General features: G+C 52.1%; 1 protein-coding gene across 4 annotated transcripts in view; it reads right to left on the minus strand.

The window, feature by feature from the left end:
* HNF4A (hepatocyte nuclear factor 4 alpha) overlaps positions 1 to 27,229 on the minus strand; it is a 69,420-nt gene that overhangs the window by 14,464 nt on the left and 27,727 nt on the right. For 2 of the 4 annotated variants that reach the window (XM_012558540.1, XM_012558537.1), the window contains exons 2-6: positions 23,852 to 24,071; positions 9,023 to 9,197; positions 7,634 to 7,728; positions 1,121 to 1,227; positions 228 to 383 (exon numbers count right to left, since the gene is read on the minus strand). In XM_012558540.1, coding sequence (XP_012413994.1) covers positions 228 to 383; positions 1,121 to 1,227; positions 7,634 to 7,728; positions 9,023 to 9,197; positions 23,852 to 23,891 — 573 coding nt within the window. In that variant the 5' untranslated portion in view covers positions 23,892 to 24,071. Of the gene's footprint in view, positions 1 to 227; positions 384 to 1,120; positions 1,228 to 7,633; positions 7,729 to 9,022; positions 9,198 to 13,800; positions 14,057 to 23,851; positions 24,072 to 27,229 lie in introns of those variants that run through there. The other 2 variants (XM_004370323.1, XM_004370322.1) reach the window with 1 other exon arrangement.

A 27,229-nucleotide genomic window follows, 5' to 3' on the forward strand; every position in this document is an offset into this window, starting at 1 on the left:
CCCAGTTTCCTCACCTATAAGATGGGGATAATAATAGCACCAATCTCCTAGGGTCATTCGAGGGAGTGAATGAGTTAATGTTTGTGAAATGATTAAAACAGTTCTAGGCACACGTGAGCACTGTGCATGTTGTGATAAATAAAATTAAACCAGCCCCCATGGCTATACCCAAGGTGGTCCAGCAGGACCCTGTGCCCCCCACTGCCCGCTGCCCCTGTCTCCCCTACCTGGTCGTCCAGGGGGAGCTCGCAGAAAGCTGGGATGTACTTGGCCCACTCGACGAGCACCAGCAGTTGCTCCTTCATGGACTCACACACGTCTGAGATGCTGGCAATCTTCTTGGCACGGATGTCACCGTTGATCCCGGAGACAGGGGAAGTGATCTGGGGAAGACAAAGGAAAACGCTGAGGATGGCCGAGTTCTCCCTATGCTCTCTGTCCCTTGCACAGCACCCCCCTCTACCTCTGGAAAAGGGGGTGCTGGACTGTGGGCGCCCTCCCAGCTCTGAAGGAAGCTCAGGGACTGAGCAGGCAGAAGACGACACGCTGAGGAGGCAGATGTAAGGGACGAGGGCTCCCTCTGGGCCTTCCCCTGCTGCCTGCCCCTGCAGCCCCCCCTTCTAGCTCCCTGGAACTCCAAGGAACCCCTTGGCCCCAGGGGAGAAGCAGGGCAAACATCATCCTCATCTGATAGATGAAGAAATTATGGCCTAGAGAGGGGCTGTGACCTGCTCAAGGTCACACAGTGAGGGGTGGCTGAGCCTGTTTGCCACCTCTGTCCATTACTCAGTCCTCTCAGGGCTAAGCTGATTTCAGGCCCTCAGTGAGAGCAAAGACTCTGCTTGGTCTGCAAATGCAGGCAGAACAATGAACTATAAAGTGCCCCATGGCACCAAACCTGCATTCAAGTTCTGCCTTTGCTGCAAAACAGGCTGTGAGGCACTGGTAGCGCCCCGTTTCTGGACTCAGTTTCCCTTCTAGATATCTGAGGAACTTTTGACCTGTTGCTCCAGGGCCTGGCTGGGGGAACAGGGGTGGAGGTGGGTGAGACTCCTCTTTGGTATGGGGGTTCCCTGGGCAGGTGAGGGGTCCCTGGGTGGGTGGGAGTTCACCCCAGTACCTGCTGAGACAAGACTTCGGCCTGCAGGAGCGCAGTGATGGAGGGCAGGCTGCTGTCCTCATAGCTTGACCTCCGAGTGCTGATCCGGTCCCGCTCATTCTGGACGGCTGTGAGGGGGCAGAGAGTGCAGTGAGGAGGGGGGCCAGGGGGCCAGGGGTCCCGTGACCCACGAAGAGTGGGTGAGGTACAAGGGGAGAGAGCGCAACCCAGAGAGATAACTGCAAGCCTGTCTTGGAGCAAAGGAAACACATTTGGGAGTGCCGGGGGACAGAGTCCAGAGGGAAGAGCTCAGATCAGCACGTGGGAATGAGGGAAGATGACTTCCAGCTCAGCTTGTTGAAGAAGTTTCCAGACACCAGCAGCCTGCTTCCCCTCTCCGCACCCCCCTACCCCACACACAATGGGGCAGCCGCTGGAGTGATCAACCCATTGTGGGAGGCATGCGAGACAGTGATGGCTTGGCAGAGGGCTTCAGGTGAGTCTTGAGCATTGAAGAGAGAATCTGACTAGATTATAGGATTCCAAGCTCTGTTTTAGAAAAGGGTCCCTTTCTTTCCAGATGAAAGTGTGTAAAACAAGCAAAATGAATTACTCTGGGTGACACCAAGATGGCTTGGCGCGCTGGGACAGAAGCCCTGGACAAGGAGATCAGGAGGTCCCCACCTGCTCCAAAGGTCCCATCCACCAGCAGGAGCTGCCTGTGTTCTAATCTAACTTCCTCAGAGACAGCAATGCAAAGCTATTCCCCTCTGGCCCACCGCTGGGCTCTCTCCCAGGAACTCAGGGATCCAGGCCTCTGTCCACCAGGGCCACTCACCCCACTGCCCACCTCCATTCAGGCCAGTCTTGGCCTAAGATGTCAGATGGGCCTTCCGCTGCCGAGACCCCGTCCTTTGCAATCCCAGAGGCCTCACTGTGCAACAAAGCTTTGCTGAAACTAGAAAGAGGGAGGCAGCAGCAGGAGACCTGGGTTCCTGTCCAGAATTCACTCTCTGTGTGCTCGTGGGAACCACATCCTCTTGCTGGGCCTCAGTTTCCCCGTCTCTAACACTCCTGCTTCCCTCCCAAACCTGGTTCTCTGTGGTCTTTCCTATCGCAGGAACTGGCAAGTTTATTCCGACCAAAAACCTGGGCGTCTTCCTGGACTCCTTTTTCGCTCACACCGCACATGGGATCCACCAGCAAATGCTGTCAGTAACCCCAACAAAACAGATCAATTGCTGACACCTCCTCTGCTCCCACCCTAAGTGGGGCCCTGGGGCCTCTCCCCAGAATTAAGGCAGGCCCTCCTCACTGGTTTCCTTGCTTCTGGCCTCAGAAACAGAAAAGCCAAACCAAATCAGTTGCCATTTGATTCTAACTCATGGCGACCCCATGTGTGTCAGAGCAGAACTGTACTCCATATTGTTTTCAGTGGCTGATTTTTTGAAAGTAGATTGCCAGGTCTTTCTTCCAAGGCACCTCTGGATGGACACAAATCTCCAGCTTTTCAGTTAGTAGTTGAGTGCTTTAACTGTTTGCACCACCTAGGGACTCCCAGAAGACGGAAGGATCGTGTTAAAACATAACTCAGGTGGTGTCCCTTACATAGAGTAAAATCACAGCTCCTCATTACAGCACCAGGCCCCCGAGATCCTGCCCCACTTCGTCTCCCATCTCACCTCTTACATCCTCCCCTCATTCCCTCTGCTCTAGCCACACCAGCCGCCTTGCTCTTCCTCCAAGGAACCCTGGTGATGCAACGGTTAAGTCCTCAGCTGCTAACTGAAAATTTGGCAGTTTGAACCCACCCAGCGGCTCCATGGGAGAAAGACCCGTCAATCTGCTTCCATTAAGATTACAGCCTAGGAAACCCTATGGGGAAGTTCTGCTCTGTCACATGGGGTCGCTATGAGTCGAAAATTGATTCAATGGCACCTGACAACAATCTTCCTCCAATACCTCAGGCACACTCCCCCTCAGGGCCTTTGCACTGCCCGGAATTCTTTCCCGTATGAGTTAGCATCTCCACTTCACTCATGGCTCTGACCAAACGTCACCTTCTCCAAGATACCCTGTCTAATATGGCATTTCCTCCCTCACACTCTGCCACCTTACCCTTCTTTATTTTTCTCCTTGCACTTAATGTAGAATTATTTGTTCACTTGTTTACTGCCTGGCTCTATATAAGGGAAAGCTTCAGAAAGTAGGAACCACATCCCTCTTGTTCACAGCTGTAGCCCCAGAGTCCAGAACAGTGCCTGGCACATAGTAGGTGCTCAGTAAATATTTGTTGAGTGAATGAAAGAAGGAGTTGGATGAGAAAACCAAACCCACTGCCGTCAAGTCGATTCTGACCCACAGCTGGATGAGACACACTGTAATTCTTAAAAGCACCCTATTTCTCAAGGGGACACTGACTTTTCAACTCTTCAACTTTTCCCCTGATTTCACACACAGCTGCTGGGAAGAAATCAGATGAAGTCAAATACCCCAAACTGAGCCCAGGAGTCAGTATAGAGAGCCCCTCCCCGCCCCCAAACACACACTTAATAGAGGTAAGAAGACGCCTCTTCCTGAGGCCTCACTGGCCACCCCTGCCCTGCCACCCTGGAAGTGCCAGCTCACAGCACAGTTCCTCCACCCCGGTTGGCGCTCGGCCCCGCCTGCCAACACCCTCCCTTGGCTGCTGGGCCTGCCAGGTGCCCGCACCCACCGGGGCGCCAGTGGCAGAGGCGGGCAGAATAAAAGGGCTAGTGTCAGCAGCTGTGGAGAAGGCTCCTCAAGGTTAGGCGGGCGTTATCGCGCCCGGCGCGAGCTCAGTCACGGAATGATGTTTTCCAAATGTTTGCTCAGTATTAGCAGGGTCGCGGACCTAATGTAACTTCTATTGAATATTAACCGATGGGGCAGAGGCACAGAGGAGGATGAGCCTGTCTTCCCAGAGAACCCCTGGGTAGGGGCCTGGAGGGGGGCAGGGCCCGGGGTCCGAGGAAGGTCCCTGTCAGACAGCCCCTGGTCCATTACCAACTGCACTTCCCACACCTGCCGCACCCTAGACCCCTGGCCCTGCCTCCTGGGCTGGGTTTCAGATGCCAGGAACTGAGCACGTTCCCTGGGCCTGATGGCTAAGGCCCAGGCAGGTGTCCATCTTCCTGGTCTCTGGTTGTAGAAAAAAAATCTCAGCCTGCAGTTGGGCCCACTGAACGCAGGTTTCTGCCCAGAGTCTTTGTCACTCCAGGGAACCTGCTTCCAGCCACCGTGGAATGGTCTTCAGGCCGATATTTACAGGCCCGTGAGAGGTGGAGCCCTTTCCTGTGGTTCAGAGGAAGTTTCAGGAATCTAGACCAGAGACGATGCCTTCCAAGCTGATCACTCCCAGTTTCAATCCAGGGAGCTTGGTGTCTGCTCAGCTTTGGGGTACCTGAGTTCTAGTCCTGACCCATCACATCACCTCTCTGGTCTCAGTTTCCCTATCTGTAAAGTGGGGAGGAAATAGATTTGATGGCTTCTTATAGACCTGGCTGGTTTATAATCCTATGTTTCCAGCTCATACTTTCTTGTCCTCAAGGACTACTTCTGGGTTTCAGTCCCCAAACCCTGCTAAAGCTATCTAGGAGAGAAATAAAAACTTGTCCCAATTCTCCTGATCAATTCTCCTGATCAGTGAAACTTCCACTGAGAATTTCCCATGGCTTTGGGAACTTTTCATCAGGCCAAGGAGGGGTGGTTGAGGCTGCAAGATTTAGGTAAAACCTGTTGCCTTTAAGTTGATTCTGACTCATGGTGACCCCATGTATGTCAGAGAAGAACTCTGCTCCATAGGGTTTTCAATGGATGATTTTTCAGAAGTAGATCATCAGGCCTTTCTTTCAACATGCCTATGGAGGGACTTGAACACCTAACCTTTTGGTTAGCAGCTGAGCGCGTTAACCATTTGCACCACCCAGAGGCTCCATAAGACTTAAGTACAACTAGCAATATCCTACTTCCCCGAGCTTGACTATGGTGGCAATTGAATACTTTGCAACCCTGGCCCATTCTCAAAGCAACCACGTGATTACTTGTGTCATGATCTTCGGGTTGACCCAGGCATGTAAATAAGTACCAGTGTTTACTAGCCCATACTCACTTGCTGTTAGCCAACTTTCCTATCCTCCTGGTATGATGTCACTTCCCCTGGGCCAAGAAGCAAATGGCTATTTTCAAGGCCAAGCTAAGGCTGAATGGGCTGGGGTTCCAACTCCTTCCAGGAGACTGGACGTGGAATCTGCTGGCTCAGCGACAGCTCAGCAAGAGGGCCAGGGAACAAGCATACATGTCCTGGTGGGTAGTGTTACCTGTACAGGTGTGTCACTGAAGGTGTGGTTAGACCCACAGAGCTGGACCCATGAATCTAATCCTCTTGTCTTATAGATGGGAAAATTGGAGCCCAGAAGGGGCAGAAACTTCCCTGATGTTACACACGTGGAAATGACTCTATGTTTAACAAGGGATATATATACAGACTGACCACCTACAGGACCAGCCCATATCCAGCCTAGGTAGGGAGCCATCTGCTCAGGTTGGCTGCCAATCCCTCTCCTCATCTGCCTGTCTCAAAGCCTGAAATTTCAACATGAAAGACTCATTCTTTTGAACACAAACCCTCTGAATAACACCTCTGGACAATCACAGAATTCTAAAGTCTTAGACTATTGGAATAATAGAATCACTGATGGTAAATCATAGAATGTTAGGCCCTTAGACTACAGTTCTCCACCTATTTCTTGTCTCCAGCTGTTCATACGTGCATCACATTCCCATTCGTAACATTTCTCATTCCACAAAGTGCTTCTCAACTTGTGAGAGGGGGCGAGAGAAGCTCAACCCCATTGAAAACTGAGCAGGGGAGAGGAAAGGGTATTGGTAGTTTGAAAAAGTCCCTCTCCCACTTTGCGAATCACTGAGGTCTGGGTGTTAGAATTGTGGTATTTGGAGCAGGAGAGGGCCTTGGAGACCATCCACTCCTTCATTGGGGCCAGCAGGCCCAGATCTTCCAACAGGGCTTGTGCACTCAGACTAAAGCCCTGTAGAGATGGGACACAGAAGGGATTTCTGAGGACGGAGGCAGAGAAAATGGGCTCAGAGGCAGAGAAAATGGGCCCAGAGGCAGACAGGGGAGGCGGAAGCTGCCAAAGCCAGGCATCCCCTCCTCAGTCATCCTGGGGCAGTCTGTGTCCCAGGTTCCTGCTCCTGGGGTGTAGTGGTCCCAGGTTCCTGCACCTGGGGCAAGCTAGGTCCCAGGTTCCTGCTCCTGGGGTATAGTGGTCCCAGGTTCCTGCTCCTGGGGTGTGGTGGTCCCAGGTTCCTGCTCCTGGGGTATAGTGGTCCCAGGTTTCTGCTCCTGGGGTGTGGGGTCCCAGGTTCCTGCTCCTGGGGTGTGGTGGTCCCAGGTTCCTGCTCCTGGGGTGTGGTGGGATGTGTGTGTTTGTACAGGACTAGACTCAGGGTTTGGCTCGGGTGGCATAGCTGTCGGCTGGAGTGAAGGTCTGGGGCTAGTCCCAGAGCTCGGAGCGGTGAGTTTGGGGGAGAAGGAAACAAAGAGATTAGAAAACGATCTCCAACTACTTTGAGAAACAGTTAAAAGATGTTTGTCTCGTGAGCTTCATTGAAAACAATTTTAAATATTTATGGGGTCCGGAGGGCACGAGTAGGTAGAGTTGAAGTGTTTTTCAAACAGCACTGAACTTGAGTCCCAAGCTTTTGGGGTTCAAATCTCAGGTCTTCCATTGACCAGCTATGGGGCCTTTGGCAAGTTACTTAACCAGTCTGGGCCTCTGTTCCCTCATCCATGAGAAGGGGAGATAATAATAGTGGCAGCCACACAGGGTCGTCATGAGAATGAAAGGAGAGGAGCCATCAAATGTGAGACATGCCCAGCCCAGCAATTGGCAGCAGCTAGTGGCAGAAAGCCTGGGAAGACCTTACTGTCATAGTCCCATCTTCCCAACGTCCTTCACCCAGGACGACTCTGGTATCTTGTTCCCATTTTCTAGAACATGGAAACTTTGGCCATCACCTGGTGCATAAGGATGAGGATTGAAGGAATTGGGGGACACATCCCTGGGACAGGAAGCTGGGGAATAGAGCCCCCCAGGCAGTCACACTGATTAAGCCTGAGTGGTGGGTATTTGTAATATCATTCGCTCCACTTCTGCTGAAGTTTGAAATATTGTACTGAGAAGAAACCACCAATGTGGCTGCCTTGTGGTGGCGAAGGCAGGCATGGCGGCAGCTGCTGCTAGGAGCCGAGTAGCTGAGAGTGGGAGCTTATCTCTTCAAATCTTTCTCAAGACCAAGCCCAGCCCCTCCCTATGGTCAGATTTCCAGGCCCTCCCTCTTCTCAGCCATTAGCAAGTCCTTTCTCTTATGATCCAGTCACCCTAGGGCCTGTCACCTAGTCATAAAGTTGTGGCTGCAGTTGTAAATGACTCTCGGGGATCTGTGGGTGTGGGTAGGGCAGTGGGGTGGTTGGGGGAGGGCCGGGCTCACCTTCCTTCTTCATGCCAGCCCGGAAACACTTCTTGAGCCTGCAGTAGCGGCACTGGTTCCTCTTGTCTTTGTCCACCACGCACTGCCGGCTAAATCTGAGGAGGGCTTTGGATGGTTGGATGAAGAAGGAACAGTCTTCCCCCTCCCAGGAAGGAACTAGGACCCTGGCCATTCTGATTGACCCCCAGCCTCCTAACCTGAACTCTTCATCCCAGGAATTCCCATGCTAACTGACCAGGAGTTGGAAAGGCCCTGTGGCTTCTTTAAGAGTCCAACTCTATCCTGCTAAAGATGGGGAAACTGAGGCTCAGAGAGGAAACATGTGGCCCCAGGGCACGCAGCTAATCAGTGACAGAGCTGAGTTGGGAACCCTAGCCTTTTGAGTACCAAGACACTGCTATTTCCATCACATCTCTAAAAGCTCAGCGCCCATGGTGGGTCTCTTGCGTAAATGGCTCTCTGGAGAAGATGAAGTAGAAGCAGTGCAGCAGAGTGCAGGGGTGGGGCCCTAAGTGTCAACCCTGGCTCTGCCATTGATTTAAACCTGGTGACCTTGGGTAAATTCCTAGCCCTTTCCAAGCCACAGCTTCCTCATCTATAAAATGGGAATAATATTAGTAACCACCTCAGAGAGGTAGCCTGCCCGCCGTTGCTGTCAAGTCAATTCTGACTCATAGCAACCTGATAGGACAGAGTAGAACTGCCCCATAGGGTTTCCAAGGAGCAGCTGGTACATTTGAACTGCTGACCTTTTGGTTAGCAGCTGAGCTCTTAACCACTGCATCATCAGTGCTCCCTCAGAGAGGTGTTAGCAGGTAAAGTGAGATAATACATGTCAAGAGCTTGGCAAATGCTCATAATTGACAGCTGCCATTATTTTATTATTGCTATTACCCAGAATGCAAGATCTTTTGAAGGAGACATATCTAAGGCTGTAGGGAGCTTGGTAGGTAGAAAGGCCTGGGGTCAATCCGCCATTTGCCCCAGAAAAGCACCAGACTGGAGGATGGCCCCACGCTCTGAGGCTTCAGAGGAGGCTAGATCTTAAGGCTCATGGATCCTTATTTGCTAAAATGGGAATAATAACAATGGGCTTGTGGGGCTGGTTCAGTATGGTAGTGCATGCAAAGACTTAGTGTAGTGCCTGGCATATAGTAAGTGCTCAATAAAGGGCAGCAAATAACTTTATGATCAGTGAATGGGGTTCCTAGATCAGATGTTCCCATCTGGATCCTCAAGGCCTAAGAAACCAGGGGAGCCTTGAAAGCCTTGAAGGGCAGATGCCTCTGGGACCCAGTCAGGAAGGAGACAGACCCTGGGGAACATTAGCCCAAATGCACCCATTTCCCAGCTGGAGAAATCAAGTCCCTGAGTGGGGAGGCTCCTCACCTGCAGGAGTACATGTGGTTCTTTCTCACACTCCTCCGGAAGAAGCCCTTGCAGCCATCACAGCTTGAGGCCCCGTAGTGTTTCCCTGTGGCCCGGTCCCCACAGATGGCGCACAGGGCGCTGACACCCAGGCTGTTGGGCGCGTTGAGGTTGGCGCTTTCTGATGGGGATGTGTCTGTGTGAGAAGAGATGGGAGCATGGACTCAGAAGGGGCAGAGAGCCACCTCTTGGTGGTAGGGATTCAGAAACCAGTATCAGCGTTGCAGGAATCTTCCCAGGGCTTCGGCCTCAGCCAGACCTCATTGTATTCCTGGCTCATCATCCATGACCATGGGCAAAGCACTTAGCCCTTTGGAACCTCAGTTCACAACTATAAATTGGCGGTGGTTGTAACACTGATTTCACAGAGTTGTGAGTATCTGCTTCTCCCCATGGTGGAGGCCACTAGCTGGGACTTTCTCTGAAAACCTGGCCACCTCCTAGCATGCATATGACCCTTGTAGACTCCTGATTGACGGGGCAGGAGGGTGGGGAAGGGCTGTGGAAGGGACAAATAACCACCCCCCACCCCGCTTCTCCCCAAAACTAGGTCCTGTCCCTCACTTCTCATTGAGTGACCAGGGCTGGGTGGGTCTTGCTTGGTGTCCAGGACTCTCCTGGGGAGCAGGGAAGATATGCACTGAGGACATTCGCTCATTTGCCCTCCTGGGAGGGTCATGGCAAGGATCTGGGCACTTCTCGAGTACCTCCTGTCCCAGAAGCAAAAGTACTGGGTCTGTATAAATGTGAGGAGGAGGGGTAAGAGTCAGGGTGGCAAAGGAGATCTTGGATCGGGCACCAGGAGTCCTGGGCACTAGCGCTGATGCTGCCACTAACTTGCCTGTGACCTTGGGCAAGTTTCTTTTCCTCAATTCAGTTTCCTCCAGACCTTAGTTTCCCTAACTGTAAAACAAGGCTTTGATGGTTAGAATTTGCATTTCTAACAAGTTCCCAGGCAATGCTAATGCTGATGATTAGGGACCAAGGTTGAGAACCACTTGTAGAGCAGTGGTTCTCAATTTTTATTATACATAAGAATCACCTGGGATCTTGTTAAACTGTAGATTCTGCTTCAGTATATCTGGGGGTGGAAATGCAAATTCTTAGCAGGCGTTTGAACTGCAATGAACCCGTTCAAAGCCTTGTTGTAAAATGAGGCAGTTTGACTAGTCCGGGTTTTGTTTTTAATTTCAGCGTTTGAACCCTCTTTTTTTTTTTGTAAGCAAATCTTCTATCAAGGATAGACCCGCTGGAAAATACGATGAATACAATAGACCATCTCCTCAGAAAAATGCATGCATGTGCACACCATCCAGTTACACACACGTTTCCATAGAAACCCTGAACCTGTCCTTGGATTCCTAAGAGGACATCCAGTTAAGAACTGGAGAGAGGCACAATGTTATAATTAAGAGCACAAACTCTGGAGCCTTATGCCCAGGTTCGAATCCTGGCTTCCCCACTTCTTAGCTGTGTGACGTTGGCTGAGTTATTTCACATCTCCAAGCCTTAGTTTGCTCACTTGTAAAATGGAGAGTATAATAATAGTCCCCTAGGGCTGTTAGGAGGGTTCAATGAATCAATATATATCAGTGTTTGTGAAATAAAAATGTTTCTGCAAAATAAAACGCAGAGCATATGACTCCCAGCCTCCACACACAAACGGATACGATCGTATCTCATTTCAGCCATCACCTAGCTGAATGTCTCCTGAGACTCCAAGTGTGCCCAGGAGTGTGGCCGCCTCCACTTGGTGAATTATTCCGGGAGATGGGGGTAATTGTTAAGCCACTCTGGTGCCCTTTCTCCCTCAGCCTCACCTCCCCCGACCCCCGGTGAGAGCTGACCCCCACAACACCCACCCCCATCCCCAGGGTGAAATGACCCTACAACTCCTAGCCATTTGGGCCGAGGCTGCAGGGAAGGAGCTCGCACTTCATCCCCCATTCTCCAGGGGGGAAACCGAGGCTCAGAGAGGCAAGAGGTCTGCCCAGGGTCATCACACTGCTGCAAAATAGAGTAGCCAGATCTATAGCTCAGGTGTGCTGGGCCCCTCTGGCCAGTGTTGCACGTGGTAAGGTGTCTACTGGGACCTCTTATAAGTAAGGACCTCCTCCTACTGCTGCTTGTGAGTGGTGGGGGTGGGCGGGTGGGGTGGGGCTTATCCTTATAGCCTTTGAGCCATCAGCCCAGGATGTATGCAAAACACTTTAAAGCAACCTCACACGTTCCCATCTCTCAGACCACCTCAAACTCTGGGAATGCAGGCCCTTCTTACAGATGCTTCCAGTTCTTGAGACCACCCATGCGGGGGCTGGCACCACTTACCAGTGCAAAGGACTCAGGTACCTCATCTTGTCTGATCCTTGGTCAGCCCTGGGAGGCAGACACTATTATTTATCCCCATGTTACAGATGAGGAAACTGAGGCTCAGAGAAGCATCTTGGTTTGCCAAGTTCACACAGGTCAGAAGGATCTATGCCAGAGTCTGAGCCCAGATCTTTCTGGTCCAGAGCCAGAGGCTGTCCTGCTTTGGGGACACCCAGCCAAGGGGCCGGACTTGGCCTCTGCCTCAGAAGCACGCAATTCCTGAGAAGTGGGGACAAGGGCTTTGAAGAGGTGGTGGGGTCAGGCCACAGGGAGCAGCCTGTGGCTGGGCAGTAGCCAGGAGTGTGACAGCACACACGGTCCTGTAGGATCCCACAACACCCCCACGGCAGCTTCCTTGTTTACTATTTCCAGCCTGTGACCCTGGACCTTCCTAAAAGCAGCCGGCCAGCAGGTTTAGGATGATTAAGCCCATTTTGTGGACTATGCAGAGGCCAGGAGAGGGCAAGTGATGTGCCCAAGGTCATACAGTGAGTGGATGCCAGGGATGGGTGAATACCAGGTAAGGCTGACTACAGCAGTGTGTGCCCCCCATCCCCACCCTGTGGCCGGCCGCTGCCTCCTCTTTCTAGCTGAGCCGACCACAGCGGTACAGACCTCGGCGGAAGAGCTGAGCTGACCACAGTGGTACAGACCTCGGCTGAAGACGCAGCTGGACTCCAGCTGTGCAGCTCTGAGCCACGGAAGGGAGGTAGGTAGCAGGCTGACCTGGGCCAGCTGCCACCTCTCCTCTGAGGCTGGCCCAGGATCAGTCAGGACCCTTCCCCTCCAGGGAGCTTCCTGGCTTTCAGGCCTCCTCCCTTGCCCACCTCCTTGGGGAGGAGAACAGTCCACCCCCTAGTGATGTTGGAGAGGATGCAGAAACCTGGGGAGAGACGTACACGGGCCACAAAAATCTGCTCAGAGACCAACAGCCATGTTGCTGATGTGGATCTCATTTGGTGAATGGCAAAGTCAAAAACCCATGCATCATGTCCACATAATCGTGCACACCAGAGTGCTTATCCCCCGTACAGCAGCTGAGAGCAGCATCTGAAGCAGGTACAGTCAGCAGAGGTGCAGCGAAGGTAACGAGCGCCCGGGGCAATCGCTAAGCTTGCTCCCCCTCCCCCGCCATCGACAAGGTGGGGGCTGGTGATTTGCTGGCTGGCCTCATCTGGCGCCCCCTTGGACTTGCAAATGCCCCCTCTAACCCCCTTGCTACACCTCTGATAGACAGGAACACATGACAAAACGCCATACAGGACTTAGCCCAGAAATCATAGGGGACACAAACTTCCAACCAACAGCATATGCAGTCACAGACCCACATAAATAGCCCATGTGTACTGACACCCACAGAAACAGGGACACACACAGTTGCTTACATACACAAGCAAGACAAACACAGGGAGCCCTAGAGACACACACACCAACACAGACCCACTCAATGAACACATATGCACAGACACAGGAACACAGGTATGCAAATGTCTACCCCCAGGCACTGGTATACCCAGGACGCTCGTATACCTACACAGCATACATACCCCACGCACACTTAGACAGAAACTCACATGCGCACACCAGGAGGAGGGTCACAATCACGCACATGAACACATACACAGCACATACACTGCGGAGTTGGAATCTTAGCTAGCCAAACTTCCCTTGCGAATTTCATTTTTTCTAAGTGGGATGTCCACCCCTCAAAGAGCCCCAAAGACACCCTGAAATGCGGTTATGCCTCCACCCACCGTGTTCAGGGACAGGACATACCTTTCCATCTCTCTGGACCTAGGCCCCAGGGCTTCAAGAAGGGACCACGTAGGGCTGAATGACTGGAGCTGGATGCCAAGAGGGGCCTCACTATCATGTCTCCACTCCCAGTGACACACCAAGCAGGAACAGCTTTGAGGTAATGGAGACTGGGAGGGCCTGGCAGGGATACCTGGGGTAGACTTTTGCTGGAAATTTGCCCCTGCAGGCCTACCCTCACCCAGAATGCCCCTGGTCACTGTACCCGGGCAAATTTTCTTCACCTGGCAACACCTGTCCTACCCTGAAGGACCAAATTAAAAAAAAAAAAAAAAAAAAAACCACTGCAGTCAAGTCAATTCTGACTCATAGCAACCCTTATAGGAAAGAGTAGAACTGCCCCATAGGGTTTCCAAGGAGCAGCTGGTGGAGTCATACTGATGACCTTTTTGTTTAGCTGCCACACTCTTAACCACTGCGCCACCAGCGCTCCTACAGGACCAACCTACCATTTTCCATCACTTCCCTCCCCATCTTGAGTGCCAAAGACCCACTCCATGTATGGGCACACCTGCCCCCAACTGGCACACCTGGGCACACCTGCCCACACCTACCATTGCCCATCGTCAACACCTGCACATTCTCAAACTCCAGGGTGGTGTAGGCTGGGTCCAGCGCAGCACTGTAGTCAGCCATGTCCATGTCGACAAGGGTTTTGGAGAGGCGCATTCTCCCCTGCCACCACACCGCAGCCACCTGCCCAGCCCAGAATGCCTACCCCGAAGGCTCTGGGCCGAGCCCCGGCCCCCGCCCTCTGCCCTCCCACTGCCTCCTCCCAGGTACCCTCTCTGCCTTCCTGAGTTTCAACCCGTCCTCTGGGAGGATCTGCCGGGAGTCTGGCCTAGCCTCTGTGCAGGGGTGGAGGCCCTGCCGGGGAGGGGTAGGGGTTAATGGTTAATCTGGTCCCCCACTGGTGGATAGGCTGGGCGGGGTTGCAGGGATTTAGCTGTTTGTTGGTTTCTGGCTGACACTCGGGGTGCTAATTATAACAATTGGGGCCCCAATTCACCAAGATTCAGTTACTGAATCTTCAAGACAGACACTAAAAGTCACAGGCACCCTCACCTGACCCCTAACTTAGCCACGCCAAGTCATCATCACCCCAAGTCTGGTTTCTAACTGATGCATTCGGACACTAACAGCTCACCGCCAAGATGCCCTAATTCATCACTCTCCCAGTCATGGACATCTACCCTCGACGCTCTTGCAGAGACAACGCTGCCTCGCGGTCTGAATTAGAAACCAGAATCCCAGGCCCCAACGCCGACGCCGGGCACTTGCCTCCTCTTTCCGGGACCTTCCCTTCCTGTTCCCTATTTGCCATTTCTCTCCACTCCCTTTTCTTCTCTGCACTTCTCAAGCGGGTAGAATGGACTGGAGGTCTGGGAGGGCCAGACTCTCACTCCTGGTTCCCCTCTCCTGCTCCCCATGACCCCATCAAGGCCTCCACCAACCCCCACAGCTCCCAGGACAGGAGCTGCTCTGGGGGACAGGCACCACCTCCCCTCCCCCTGTTCTATCCTCATCCCTCATCCCTGCCTCCACCCTCCCCCACCCCCAGGACAGGAGGAGACAGGGCTTACAGCTCCACAGACCTGGATTTGCATTCAGGCGCCTACCACCTACTGATCACACACGTGGCTTTGGGTAAATGATTTGCCTCTCTGAGCCTCAGTTTCCTCCTCTGTAAAGTGTGCAACCTCAGAGGGTGGTTTCAGTATTAAATGAGATGCCATAAGTAAAACAAACATCAAGTGGTGCCTAGCTAATACCCACCCCCTCCTCCCTCCCCCCGCCCTCCTCTGAGCATCTTTTCTCTGTCCCCATTGTTTCTTTCCACCGTCTCCTCACTTCAGAGCCTGCTTCGTGGGCCTACGACCTTGGCAGCAGCACAGAACCTCAGCTCTGAAAGGCTCCCCGCTTGCTTTAATGCTTCACTGTCGCCATCTTGAAATGCTTAATGATTTTTGAACAAGGGGTCCAGCAGTTTTGTTTTGGACTGGGTCCCGCAAATTGCGTAGCTTGGGCTGCCCTCCTTCTGCTCATGGCTCACCCCTTCTCCTCTCACACCCTCCAGCCCTTACTGCCTTCTGTGAAGATGCTTTCCAGGACTCCCCATCTAGATGGGGAGGGAAAGTCGCCATGTAGAATTTAGCGAGCGAGGGCATTGGTAGGAGGGTCTGTGACTTTGGAGGCCCAGGAGTTTGTCCTCCTTTGCAGACGGACTTGGTAACATTCATGAGTGAGAGTGGGTAAATTAGTGAGAGAGCAAATCAATGCGTGAGCAAGTGAATGAGTGAGAGGGTGGGTAAATTAATGAGTGGGCAAATCAGTGAGAGTGAATTAATGAGTGAGTGGGCAGGTTGCAGAGACTTGGTAACACCTGTGAGCAAAGAATAAATTAATGAATGAGTGGATGAATGGTGAGTGGGTGAGTGAATTAATGAGTGGGTGAGTGAGTGGGTAGGTGAATTAATGAATGGGTGAATTAGTGAGTTAGTGAATGAGCGAGTGGGCATGTTGAAGAGACTTGATAACACCCATGAGCAACAGTGGGTGAATTAGTGAAAGAGCAAATTAATGAGCGAGTGAGTGTAATTAACGAATGGGTAAATCAATGGGAGAGAGACGTGTGCTTGTATGAGGCGGCATCATCCCCTCCATACTCTTCTGGTTCTCAGTCCTGCTCCATTCTCCGCCCGCCCCAGCCTCTTCTCCAAAGCTGAGACAACCAGGGCGTCCTGTTTCCCGGGGGATAAGTGGGGACAGTAATTGTTCTGGAGTTGAAGAGAGGCTGGGTTTGGAGTCAGGAGACCTGGTTTAGGAACAAGCTGGTTCACTCTACGAACTCTGTTTAAATTCCATCTCTTCTTCAGGCCTCAGTTTCCCCATCTGTAAAATGCGGAGTCCATCCTGGCCCAGGTGTTTGTTGGCCCAGACCAGACCCCCAGGAAGGGAGGAAGAGCAAAACCCCCTCGCCCACACTTTGAGATTAGATTGGGGTCTGAGGAAAAGACTTCAAATACTGACGGGCTGCTGCATGCCCCGCCCTGGGGCCGCCTAATCCTGGCTCCAGCGGCCTTGGGGGCAGTGCTGAGCTGTACGGGAAGGAAAATCAAATACCTAAGGGATAAACACAGGTAGGGAGGGGGGTGGCTGGGGAGGGGCCTCAAGGACAGGCCCCAGGTCCCTGCCACCTGTCTGGCACTTACGACAGGCCACACACAGCTACTTCCCGCACAATCCACAGTGCATGGTCTATACGTTCAGGGACGGGGCCACTCTCGCTTCGCATTTCTGAAAGCTGGATGTGACTGTTGGCATGCCAGAGTTTAATTGGTATAAACATAATGATGAATCTTAGACTCAGTTAAGTAGGGTCTACTATCAATCGCTAGGAAAGGACATCATGCTCGGTAAAGCAGAGGGTCAGTGAAAACCAGGGAAGCCCTCCGTGAGATGGATTGACGCAGTAGCTGGAACAACAGGCTCAAACATACCAAGAACTGTGAGGACGGCACAGGACAGGGCAATGTTTCGTTCTGTTGTACATAAGGTGCCATGCGTCAGAGCAGAACTGTGCTCCACAAGGTTTTCAAAGCCGTGACCTTTCGGAAGCAGATCGCCAAGCCTGTGTTCCTAGTGCCTCCGGGTGGGTTTAAACACCCAACCTTTCGGCTAGTAGTTGAGTGCTTAAAAATTTGCACCACCTAGGGATTCCATAAGGTTCTTAGCCCTCTTTCAGTTATTATTTTATCTTAGAAGCATAAAGCACAGACCTTGCAGTCAGATAGACCTGGGTCAAAATCCAAGCACTGCCAAGTTCTCAGGCTCTGTGACCTCAGGTTCTACCTCTCTCAGCCTTAGTTTTGGTGTTGGAAAAGCGGGGTTGATGCCTTCGTTGCAGGAATGGTGTGGACATCAAATGACCAAGTGGAGGTGTACAGAGAACAGTAACGATTATTGCCATTGGTTGTTGACTCCTTGACCCACTGGCCACATAATCTGGTGGAATCAGGACCCCTGCTCAGAAGCACTCCTAGGTACGTACGGCCTGCCCAGCCGTGAGCAAACAGCAGCCTCGATGGCATCAGTTCAGGAGCCGTTCTTTATCTCTGCCCCTCCTCCTTGGGTTCTCAGACCCCAGTTCAAGGGGCAATTGTCCCCAGAGGACAACAGAGGACTTCAGAGCTCGCCTAGAGGCCCACCTTCTTCATGTTAGAGATGGAGAAACAGAAGTCTCTAGAAGGGAAGGAGGGATTTTTCTATAGCTCTGCCCTGGGCAGCCAGAGGTTGGGGAAAGTTTGCCGCAGACCCGGCTGAGAGCAGGGAGCTCAAGTCTCTGGTGTGGAGAGTGGGTGAGGGAGTGTATGTATGGACCACATCATGTTCCTTTTAAATTTTAATAATGGCGAATGTTTCTAGAGAGAGAGTTCTGGGTTAAGCCTACGGCTAAGAACCTTCCACGCTTCTTACGTTATGTGCCTGTGGAGGTAGGGATTATTGTCATCCTCACTTTGTTGTAGTTAGTTGCCACCAAGTTGATTCCAACTCATGGTGACCCAACGTGTGCAGAGTAGAGCTGTGCTCTATAGCGTTTTTGTGGCTGTGATCGTTTGGAAGCAGATCGCTAGGCCTATCTTCCGAGGCACTTCTGGGTGGGTTTGAACCACCAACTGTTCAGCTAGTGGTCAATTGCTTAACCGTCTGTGCCACCCAGGGATCCCATCCTCCCTTTACTGATGACAAAACTGGGGCTCAAAGAGGTGATGTGACTTGCCCAAGGCCACATGGATAGTAACTGGAGGGGCTGGCATTTGAACTTGAGTCTGACTTCAGAGCTTGAGGGCTTCACTCCCATGTGCCGTCTCTCTCCTAAAACCCCCTTCAGAATTCTGGAGCGTTGGAGTTGGTGGTGTCACCATCGTTTTACTGCTGGGGAGCTCAAGGATCTGAGAAGAAAAGGACCCTGTCCCTGGGCACACGGTAAGCTCAGAGTCATCCTCCAGACACCACCGGGCCACCTGCTTAGGGGCCACCTGGCTTCCCTGCATCCCCTCGGGGCTCACCACTCTGCTGCCTCCTATCTTTCCTCCCCGCTCCACCCCCCTGCACCCCGGGAGTGGTGTAACGACAACTGGGACTTATCGAGACAAAGAACAAAAGTCGTGGGGGAAAGAAGCCAAGAGCCACTTCCATTCAGGGGTAGGGCCCTTCAGCTTTCGCCCCTTTGAAATTTCAAATTCCAGTTTGTGGACAAAGTCCTAACTATCTCACAATATAGGTCCCCAACCACTGACCAAACTCCAGTCTAGGCAGCCACCTAGCCCGAGGCTGGCCTGGCCTTGCCGCTGCCTTCAGCAGCTCTCTAAGTCCCAGGGTGGAGGTCCTGGGCCAACTGGGGTCTGCCAGGCCGTCTCTGCAGCCCCACTGCACCCCACAGGGAACCCCCCATCTCCCACCCATGAGGACAGCCCCCCTCCTGGAGCTGAGATCTGATGCTTGCCTGTACCAACGGCAGACACGAGGTAGGCCCCTTACTCATTCCTGGGTATCTTTTCTCCTCCTTGAACTCCCAAAACACTGCTCATACCACCCTCCACACTCTGGATACAGGCCACTTTGGCTTCATCAAATCATGGCCTCACAGAACTCCTAGACTAGAAGGGATGGCTCTGCCAACCCACCCATGTGATGGATGGAGACACTGAGGCCCCAGAAGAAGGTAAGCTGGCTGAAGATTGAACCGTAGACCTGCGGCTCCTCACTGAACCCCAGAGGGTAGAAGGACTTGCTCGAGGCCACACAGAGATGGTGGGTGAGCTTTGTCTTGACAAGGAGACCAAAAGCTCCTTGAGGGCCCCTTTGCATCATGACAGTGCCTCCTACGGACTATAGATGGCGGCCTGTCTGCTCACTCATTGACTGGTGGCCACCGGCTTGCCACGGAGGCATTTCTGAGAGGAAGATGAGGGAGCTTGGGGCTGAAGGCCAGTGGGTTTGGAAGGAAACAACATTCATGTAGTTAACTGATAACTGAGCCCCATCCCTGGGCCCCTCCAGGCCTCCTTCCTCTCTCCTCAGCATGATTAAGACGAACTTACCTGCCTGCTAATCATTGCTGAGCCTGTTGATTTTGCCTTAAAAAATTAACTGGGCATGAGTTTGCGGTTTGCCTCACCCCTAACCCTGAAAAGGTCCCGGTGGGCAAGAGGCCTCCTGGGTTATGCAAGAGGCCTCCAGCCTCCCCACGCACATCCCTCAGCCTTCTTTGCGCTCTCCAAAGGGTAGGTTTTGCTCAAGAGTCAATAGTCTGCTTGTTCCCCCTGTTCTGGGTCCTGAGCAAATTTGCTCTGTTACCAAAGAGAGATAAAGGCAGCTGGGGGAAGAGCTTTCCAAACAGGGATGCGAAGTGGCAGCTTTGAGCTCAGGATTCTAGAATCCTGCAGTGCCAGAGCCGAGTGCCTTTGGAGGATCAGGCCTGGGGGTTTTCAGATTGGATTCTGAGGCTCTCAGGAGCCAAGGGAGTGAGGCCACAGGCCTCTGCTTCAACCAGCAGCTCCCTTTTGCTGGCTCCTAGACTGTGATTTGCCTTAATATTTCATTTGAAAAATGGAGCCTGCTGCTGTTAATGAGAGCTGTAAATCACTGGTCTAGCCTCATATCCTCGTTGTACAGATGCAAAGATGGAGGCCGGCGCAGGGAGGTGACTCGTCCAAGGACGGAAGGTCACCCCAGGAATCCTGGGTGTCCAGCTAGGAGGGGGACAGCAGGGACTCTCTTCTGGGGCCGAATAATATGTTCTGAAGGATGCCAGTGAATACGACGGCTCTAAGAATACGCTCCCCACAGTTCTCCCCTCCTTCCCAGGATGGCTGGAAGCAGAAAGGTACGGAGAGCATCCACCTGGCCTGTGTCCTGGGGGCCCTGTGAGGAGTACGAGGCGGACCAGGGCCTGTGACCCACAGGACAAGCTGTGAACCAGAGGCTCCAGGCTACCACCTGTCTCAGCCACGTCTGCTCTCTCAGGCTCCAGCCCACATAGAAAGATGCAGAGCCCTCAGCTCTCCTCCCAGCTCTGCCTAGCCTCTCTCAACCTCCCTGAGCCTCAGTTTCCTCACCTATAACTTGGGAATAACAATACCTAACTCACAAGGTTGTTGCGAGGATGGAATGAGATGAAATACAGTAAAACCTGCAAAAGCCAGAACCTGTGTAAGGCTGAAACCTGTCAGAGAGGGGAAACTCAAATATTTTCCACTAAAAGGAGAGATACAAAAGTGGTAAGACTGTCAAAGGAGAAAGGCAGAAAGCTTGTGAGACCCGGAAAAACAAGGCAGTTCCGTGGAGTTCCGGCTGTCACAGGTTTCACCGTACAGGCAATGATAGCCATGGCGACACTGAGAAAGCTGGTTTAAAGGGCTTTATATGTTAACTCATTTAATATTCACAACAGCCCTGTGAGGCAGGCAATGTGTTTTATCCCCCTTTTACAGGTCAACACACTGAGGCACAGAGAAGTCGAGTTGTACGCTCACACAGCTTATAAGACACAAGAGCTGGGATTCAAGCCCGAGCAGTCTGGCTCCAGGGTCTGTGCTCCTAACCACCAGCTACCCTGCCTTTCCAGGGCCTGGAACATAGTAAGTGCCCAAGGAAAGTGGATCAGTATGGTTATGAAATATCTGGGCCTTGTGAGCAGCATGGGGCAGGAGGGCTGGAGGAGGTGGGAGGAGGGCTTCTCTCTGGGCTGGAGAGGCCATGGGTTTCTGGGCAGAGGGAATGTCCACAGGTGGAGAACGTGGTGGGTGATGGTGGAAGGGCATGGAAGCCGCTGTGGTCAAAGAGCACGGGACTGTGGGCCACGCTGACTGCAGCAGGTAGGATAGGGAATATGGTCTGAAGAACGATCAGGAAGGAAGCCAGGAGGACTTGGGTCTGTGTGGGCAGGGCCTTCCTGCTGGTTGCCTCCCACCAGCTGATGACTGTTGCTGCTCTCCTGTTGATGTTCTTCCCTTCTGTTTATGTTCCTGGCTTTATCTGCAGGGGTGACCTTGGGAGTCAGATGGGGCCTGCCCAGCCCCCATGGGGCCTGAGGGATGCGGAACCCCTTCCTGGCCCAGGCCCTGGTCTGGGCATGTAAGATGAACCCATATCCCAAAAGCCACCCTTAGTCTCCCAACACCCTTATTCTGAGGGGCCCCGGGGATTTGCCTGGAGGTCACTGAGGGGCAGTGTTTGGGAGTCCTCAGACTCAGGCCATGGTTGCTGTGTTGTACAGGTTGTACAGTTGTACAGGTTGTTCACTGCACAAAGGGGGTGAATGGGGTAGAAATCCAGCCCTTGGTCCATTTGCTGAGGCAAGTGCCCATGGAAGTTTGCATGCCCAGAGGCGACGCCATTTTGTTTGCACAAAGTCATCATGTAAGCTACTGGGATGCCAGCCTGAGCTCTGGTTCTAGCCACTGGGTAACCTTGGGCAAGGACATTTCTCTCCTTGGCCTTGGTTTCCCCATATGAGAAACTGTCTAGCATAGAGCAGAGATTCAACCCTGGTGGTGAATTACAATCTTCTGGGGACCTTTAAAAAATCCTGATACCAAGTCCCCATCACAGATGGTTGGGATGGGTTCATGCTGGGCATCAGTCGTTTTTAACACCCCAGGTAGGTGATCTGATGTGCAGCCAGGGTTGAGACCCACTGTTGCAGGGCTTGCAACTGGGGGCTGGGAAGACCTTGATGTGCATACCAGATCTGCAACTTACTGGTTGCAACTTCAGAGAGCCTCAGTTTCCCCATCTGTAAGGTAGGAATGATAATGTCAAAAACCCATTACTGCTGAGTCTATTTCAATTCACAGCGACCCTGTATGACAGAGTAGAATTGCCCCGTAGGGTTTCCTAGGCTGTAATCTTTACAGGAGCAGATCACCAGGTCATTTCTCCCTCGGAGCAGCTGGTGGATCCAAACTGCAGACTTTTCAGTTATGTGCCCAGCACTGAACCACTGTGCTACCAGGGCTCCTAGGAATGATGATAGCCTCCTCATAAAGTCAGTATGCCAATTTAAACGAGATGATTTAAATCAGACAGTGCTTGGCACTGTGTCTGGCACGTGGGGGGCTCCTGATTTTTGGTACCAATGACTACTGGTGTTGGCAAAATGAGATTGGCTTAAAATAAAGGGTCTTTCAGACCAAGGATTCAGCAACTTGGAGACAGGCTTTCTCCGTTCCTTGGAGTCAAGTCCTAGTGCGTGGGTCTCAGTCTCGGCTGTACGCTTGTCATATTATTGAGATACGTGTGATTATTAATATTGTTTGATATTTCATCTAATTTGTTTAAAGATTTTTAGTTTATTTTTGAGTCGATTCTATATGCACGTGATTCAAAAGTCAAAACCATATAAGATAGTGCACGTTGAAAAGTCTTGCTTCGACACCCATCTCCTGTTTACCTGTCCACCCCTCCTCCCCGCCATAGGTAACCGCTTCTCATACTTTCTTATGAATCTTTCCAGGCTTCTTCCTACAGACAGGCAGCATATAAGAGCATGTATTCCTATCTCCCCACTCCCTTTACACTGTCCTGCATCTTGCTTTGCTCATTAATATCATAGCCGGGAGGTTTTTCCACAGTAGTTGAGAGCAAGCTTTGAGGAGAGAAGGGACGATTATTGTTCCTCTTCACAGGCAAGGAAACTGAGGCTTAGAGAGGGAGTGTCATTTTCTCAGGGAGCCATGTCAATGTGATGGAACGATCTCGGCCTGACTCCAGAGCTGGTGTTTTTCCCATTGACCCCGTGTGGCTTTCTGGGAAGCCCGGCCCAGCTGAGCTTTGAAGACTAAATCTCTCTGGCAGGGAGTGGGGTGGGGGTGGGTTGTCAGGGCCACCACTGTCTCGGGGCCCCAAAGTCACAGAGGGGCTTAAGAGTAGAACAAAAAATGTCCGAAGTCATCCAGATGGTGACCCAGCGAGGGGATGCCCCTGGATGGGACAGTGGGACCTGGTGGCTGTGCCCTCCAGGGGAGTGGAGCCTGCCCAGAACTCTCTGTCCCCCGTGGGCTGCGCGGGCAGCAGGGGAGGTGTGGGGGAGGAAGAGAAGCAAGGGAAGCATGGCCAATGGGATGGCCCAGGCGAGCAGGAGACAAAGGGGATCCCGTTTCCGGAAGTCAGGGAGGAGGATTTGGAATTCAAGACAGAGGTGGCAGTGAAGCTTCAACCAAATGTTTTCTGCTCAGGCAGCCTCACGGGATTCTCCACAGGCTTCAGTTCACTGACTCACTGACATTGGACAAGTCACTCTCTCTCTCTCTCTGTGCCTCAGTTTCCCCAGACTACAAAATGAAGGAGATTGGATAGCAGATCTTTAGGCAGCCTTTCGGGAAGCTCAGAGCACTCAAGAAAGTCTCCATGGGCCTCCCCTCACCCTGTTGAGGGAATCTGGGCCCCATCTTGATCCAGAATGTCATCCGCTCGTGGAGGCCCTGGACTTTCGTGGGTGGGGTTGGGGCGCAGGCTGTGTACACTGCCTTTTCCCCTTGGTTCTGTGCCTCTCTCCCACCCCATCCCCCTCTCCAGGCAGGTGTGCAGTCAGGACCGTACCTGGTGGGTCCCCGGGGACGCCCCGGCCCCAGTCTGACATCCTCTTCCTGGTGCTATGGGGTCCCGCACAGAGAGCAAGGACTTCATCCTTGAGGGAGCTCCCGCTGCCACCCTGGCACCCAGGACCCTGCGAGGGCTGCCGGGCAGAGCTAATCTCTTAATACTGGTCACAATGAGATTTCAGGGGTGGTGGGAGGCGGTCTCCATGGACACTGCGGACCTGTTCAGGACCCATGCAAGGAATTAGCCGCAGGGTTTGGCAAGGGGCTGCCAGAGACCCAACCCAAACAAGAATGGGAGACAGAGTGACATGGACTCCTGGGTCCTGCCCTGGCCCTCCTGTTTTCTCTGTGGAGGGCTTGAGACAAACCAGACCCCTTGCAAGGCCCTGGTTCTCTCCTGTTAAACTGGACCGAGTATTCCCAGGGACCCCTGTCACCTATCTTAGTTTCTTCATTCTCAAAATGAGATTATAATTCTTAACGCATGGGTTTTCTAGAAGAGTGTATGTAGGCTTTGGAGTCTGTGGGACCTGAGTTTGAAGCCCGGCTTTGCTCTCCCAGACTGTGACCACCGAGGCCCAGGCATTTAATTCCTCTGAGCCTCAGTTTCCTCATCTGTACAATGGGCACAATAATCCCAACCTGGCATCACTATTTTGCCTGAATGGTAGCTAGTGATGCTCAGTAAGTGTGAATTTCCTTCTCACCTCTAACAGCCCCATCCACACCACATTCCTGCCTTTGCAACCACTTGCAGCTCTCAGAATCTGACAGCTTCTCTCGTCTCCGGCCTTTGCCCATGCCAGGCCTTCTGCCCAAACAGCTGTCACATCTCTCTCTCGGCCTCCTCATTCTTCAAGTTCCCGCTAAGTCATCTTCCTCTGGGAAGTCAGGCAGGGACAGAGTCTCCTCCTCTGTGCTCCCACAGCCCTCAGTCCTTCACATCCATCATAGTTTAATCAGATGGTGGGTACTGGTCACTTGTCTGCCTCCTCCATTGGACTGTGCCCTGTTCACCGTTGTATGCACAGGACTCGGTTGAATGAATAAATCAGTGAATGAATGATGGAATTCATCCATCCAATCATTCAAGATTTATTCAACACCTTCCACAGGCACTGTTGTAGGTGCTGGAGGCAAAACAGTGAGCCCAGTTGGTAAGATTTCCTCCTTTACGTTTGCAGTTTGATCACAAAAAAATACAGGACGTCCAGTTAAATTTGAATTTCAGATAGACTACAATTCTTTTTTTAGTGTAAGTATAGCCCAAATACTACAAGGGACATACTTATACTTTTAAAAAAAAGTTGTTTCTCTGAAATTAAAATTTAACTGGGTGTATTGTATCTGGCAACCCTACTCCCTCCCTCACAGAGCTTCCCTTTTGGTGGGGAGGCGGCGTGCAGACAGAAGGTAAGCAAATAAATAAGCAAAAAACAAGAAAAGAATTTCAAATAGTGGTTAAGTACAGCGAAGACAATGAAACAGACAAGAGGATAGTGCCTGGGGATGGGCAGAGGACGTCTTCGGATGTGCTGATTTCTGAGGAGGTGGCTTTTACCTGGATGGGACAGCTCTAATCTCCAATAAGATGCTACTTTGGAGAGCTCTTTAGGATCTTATAGGGCTCGGTGGAGGGATGTTACTCCTAGGAGAGGGACTCAGAAGCGGGCAGAGGACGCACACAGTGGAGGGGGTTGAGTCTCGCTTGACAGACTCCACAATTTTGCAACCTGGATCCGAGCCTTCACAAACCTTCGCGAACCCGCAGCCCCACCCCTCCGGTCAGCCAATGTGCTCAGCGGGGCAGGGAGCCAGAGGAAGGGGCCAAGGGGGCTGTGCAGAGGAGCGTGGCCATCCGGGCCGGGACTGGGACCCTGACACTTTCCGCCGCCCCACCCCTCTCCCGCGGTTGCCCAACGGCGCAGGGCAGAACCCGTACTGCGCAGAACAGGAGGGCGTCAGGAAGGAGGCAGCCCTGATGCACCGCAGTGCCGCTTTTTGCGCTTCCCGGGCTCCTCCTGGTGGCCAGTGCAGGACCTGACACTCAGAAACTTTGAAACGACCACACGGGCTTCTCCAATCACAGCGGATACCGCGCTACAATCCCATCAATCAACAGACGCAGGCAGACTACGTCTCTCCAACACAGCGGAAGACATTTTAGTACGATCACCAATCACAGCTCCTTACTTTAGTTACTGGGGTCAGGCTAACTTCCCTCCAATCACACGCCACAACATGGATCCCTGCACCAATCAGAATGCAAGATTTAGGCTCCGAGGCCGGTACCGCGCAGTCTTTCTACCATTTACAAAACTTCGGTTTCCAATACCCAGCCCCAGTATGCAGTGGCCTTTGTGGGAGATCCCAGGCTTTGTCCAGTCTCCATGTGGAAACCCACGTTTGCATTCAGGGGCATTTATAACTCTTAATATTTACTGTGCCACGTCCCATTATAGAAATTAATATGTGGGTCTGGAGAGTAAAAAAATATGACCTTTGGAGTCAGATACACCTGAACTGGAGTCCACTTACTATGTGAAGTAAGGCAATTCGCTCCCCCTCCTCAGTGATTAAGAGAGAATGAGACTAATATCTGTATTACTTGTTGTATTCCATCACTCCATCCTCATCTCAGTTATTCAAGCCCAGAACCTGGGAGTCACTATCTTTGTATCCTCCCTCTCAGCCCCGTCCCCCCAAGCCCAATTCATCAGCAAATCCAGTTCTTGCCACCTCCAGGTATCTCGAATTTTCCTCATCTTCCTATCTCCACTGCAGCCAACCTTGTCCAGGTCACCATCATCTCTTGGCATCTGCAAGTCTTTTCACTTCTGCTTCCGCTCCCTCTCACCTACCATCCACTCTCCACCTAGGGGACAGGGGTGATTTGGGACAAATATAAATTGGATCAGGTCCCTCTTCTACTTAAAATCTTTCATCGCTTGCTATGCGCTGAAAAAACTTGTAAAATTCAAACATCCTACCATGCGGTGGTGCAAACAGTTAAGCGCAGGGCTATTAACCAAAAGACTGGTGGTTGGAATCCACCCAGAGGTGCCTTAGAAGAAACTCCTGGCGATCTGCTTCTGAAAGGTCACAAGCATTGAAAATTCTATGGAAGACAGTTCTACTCTGAAACATACGGGGTTGTGGTGGCAACTGGTTACCATGGGGTGTGAGGCTGTGCATGACTTTGCTTCTATATCCCTACCTCTTCAACCTCATTGCGTTCCACTTGTTCTCACCCCAAGTAGCTGCAGCTACACTGGCCTTTTTTTTTTTTTTTTTTTTTCAGTTTTTCTTTCCTCTCTCAAGGCCTTTGTACGTCTTTTCCCTTTTCCTGGAAAGTGGTTCCTCATTGCTTTGCATG

This window comes from Trichechus manatus, unplaced genomic scaffold (assembly GCF_000243295.1).
Source record: "Trichechus manatus latirostris isolate Lorelei unplaced genomic scaffold, TriManLat1.0 scaffold00008, whole genome shotgun sequence".
NCBI classification, from domain to species: Eukaryota; Metazoa; Chordata; class Mammalia; order Sirenia; family Trichechidae; genus Trichechus; species Trichechus manatus.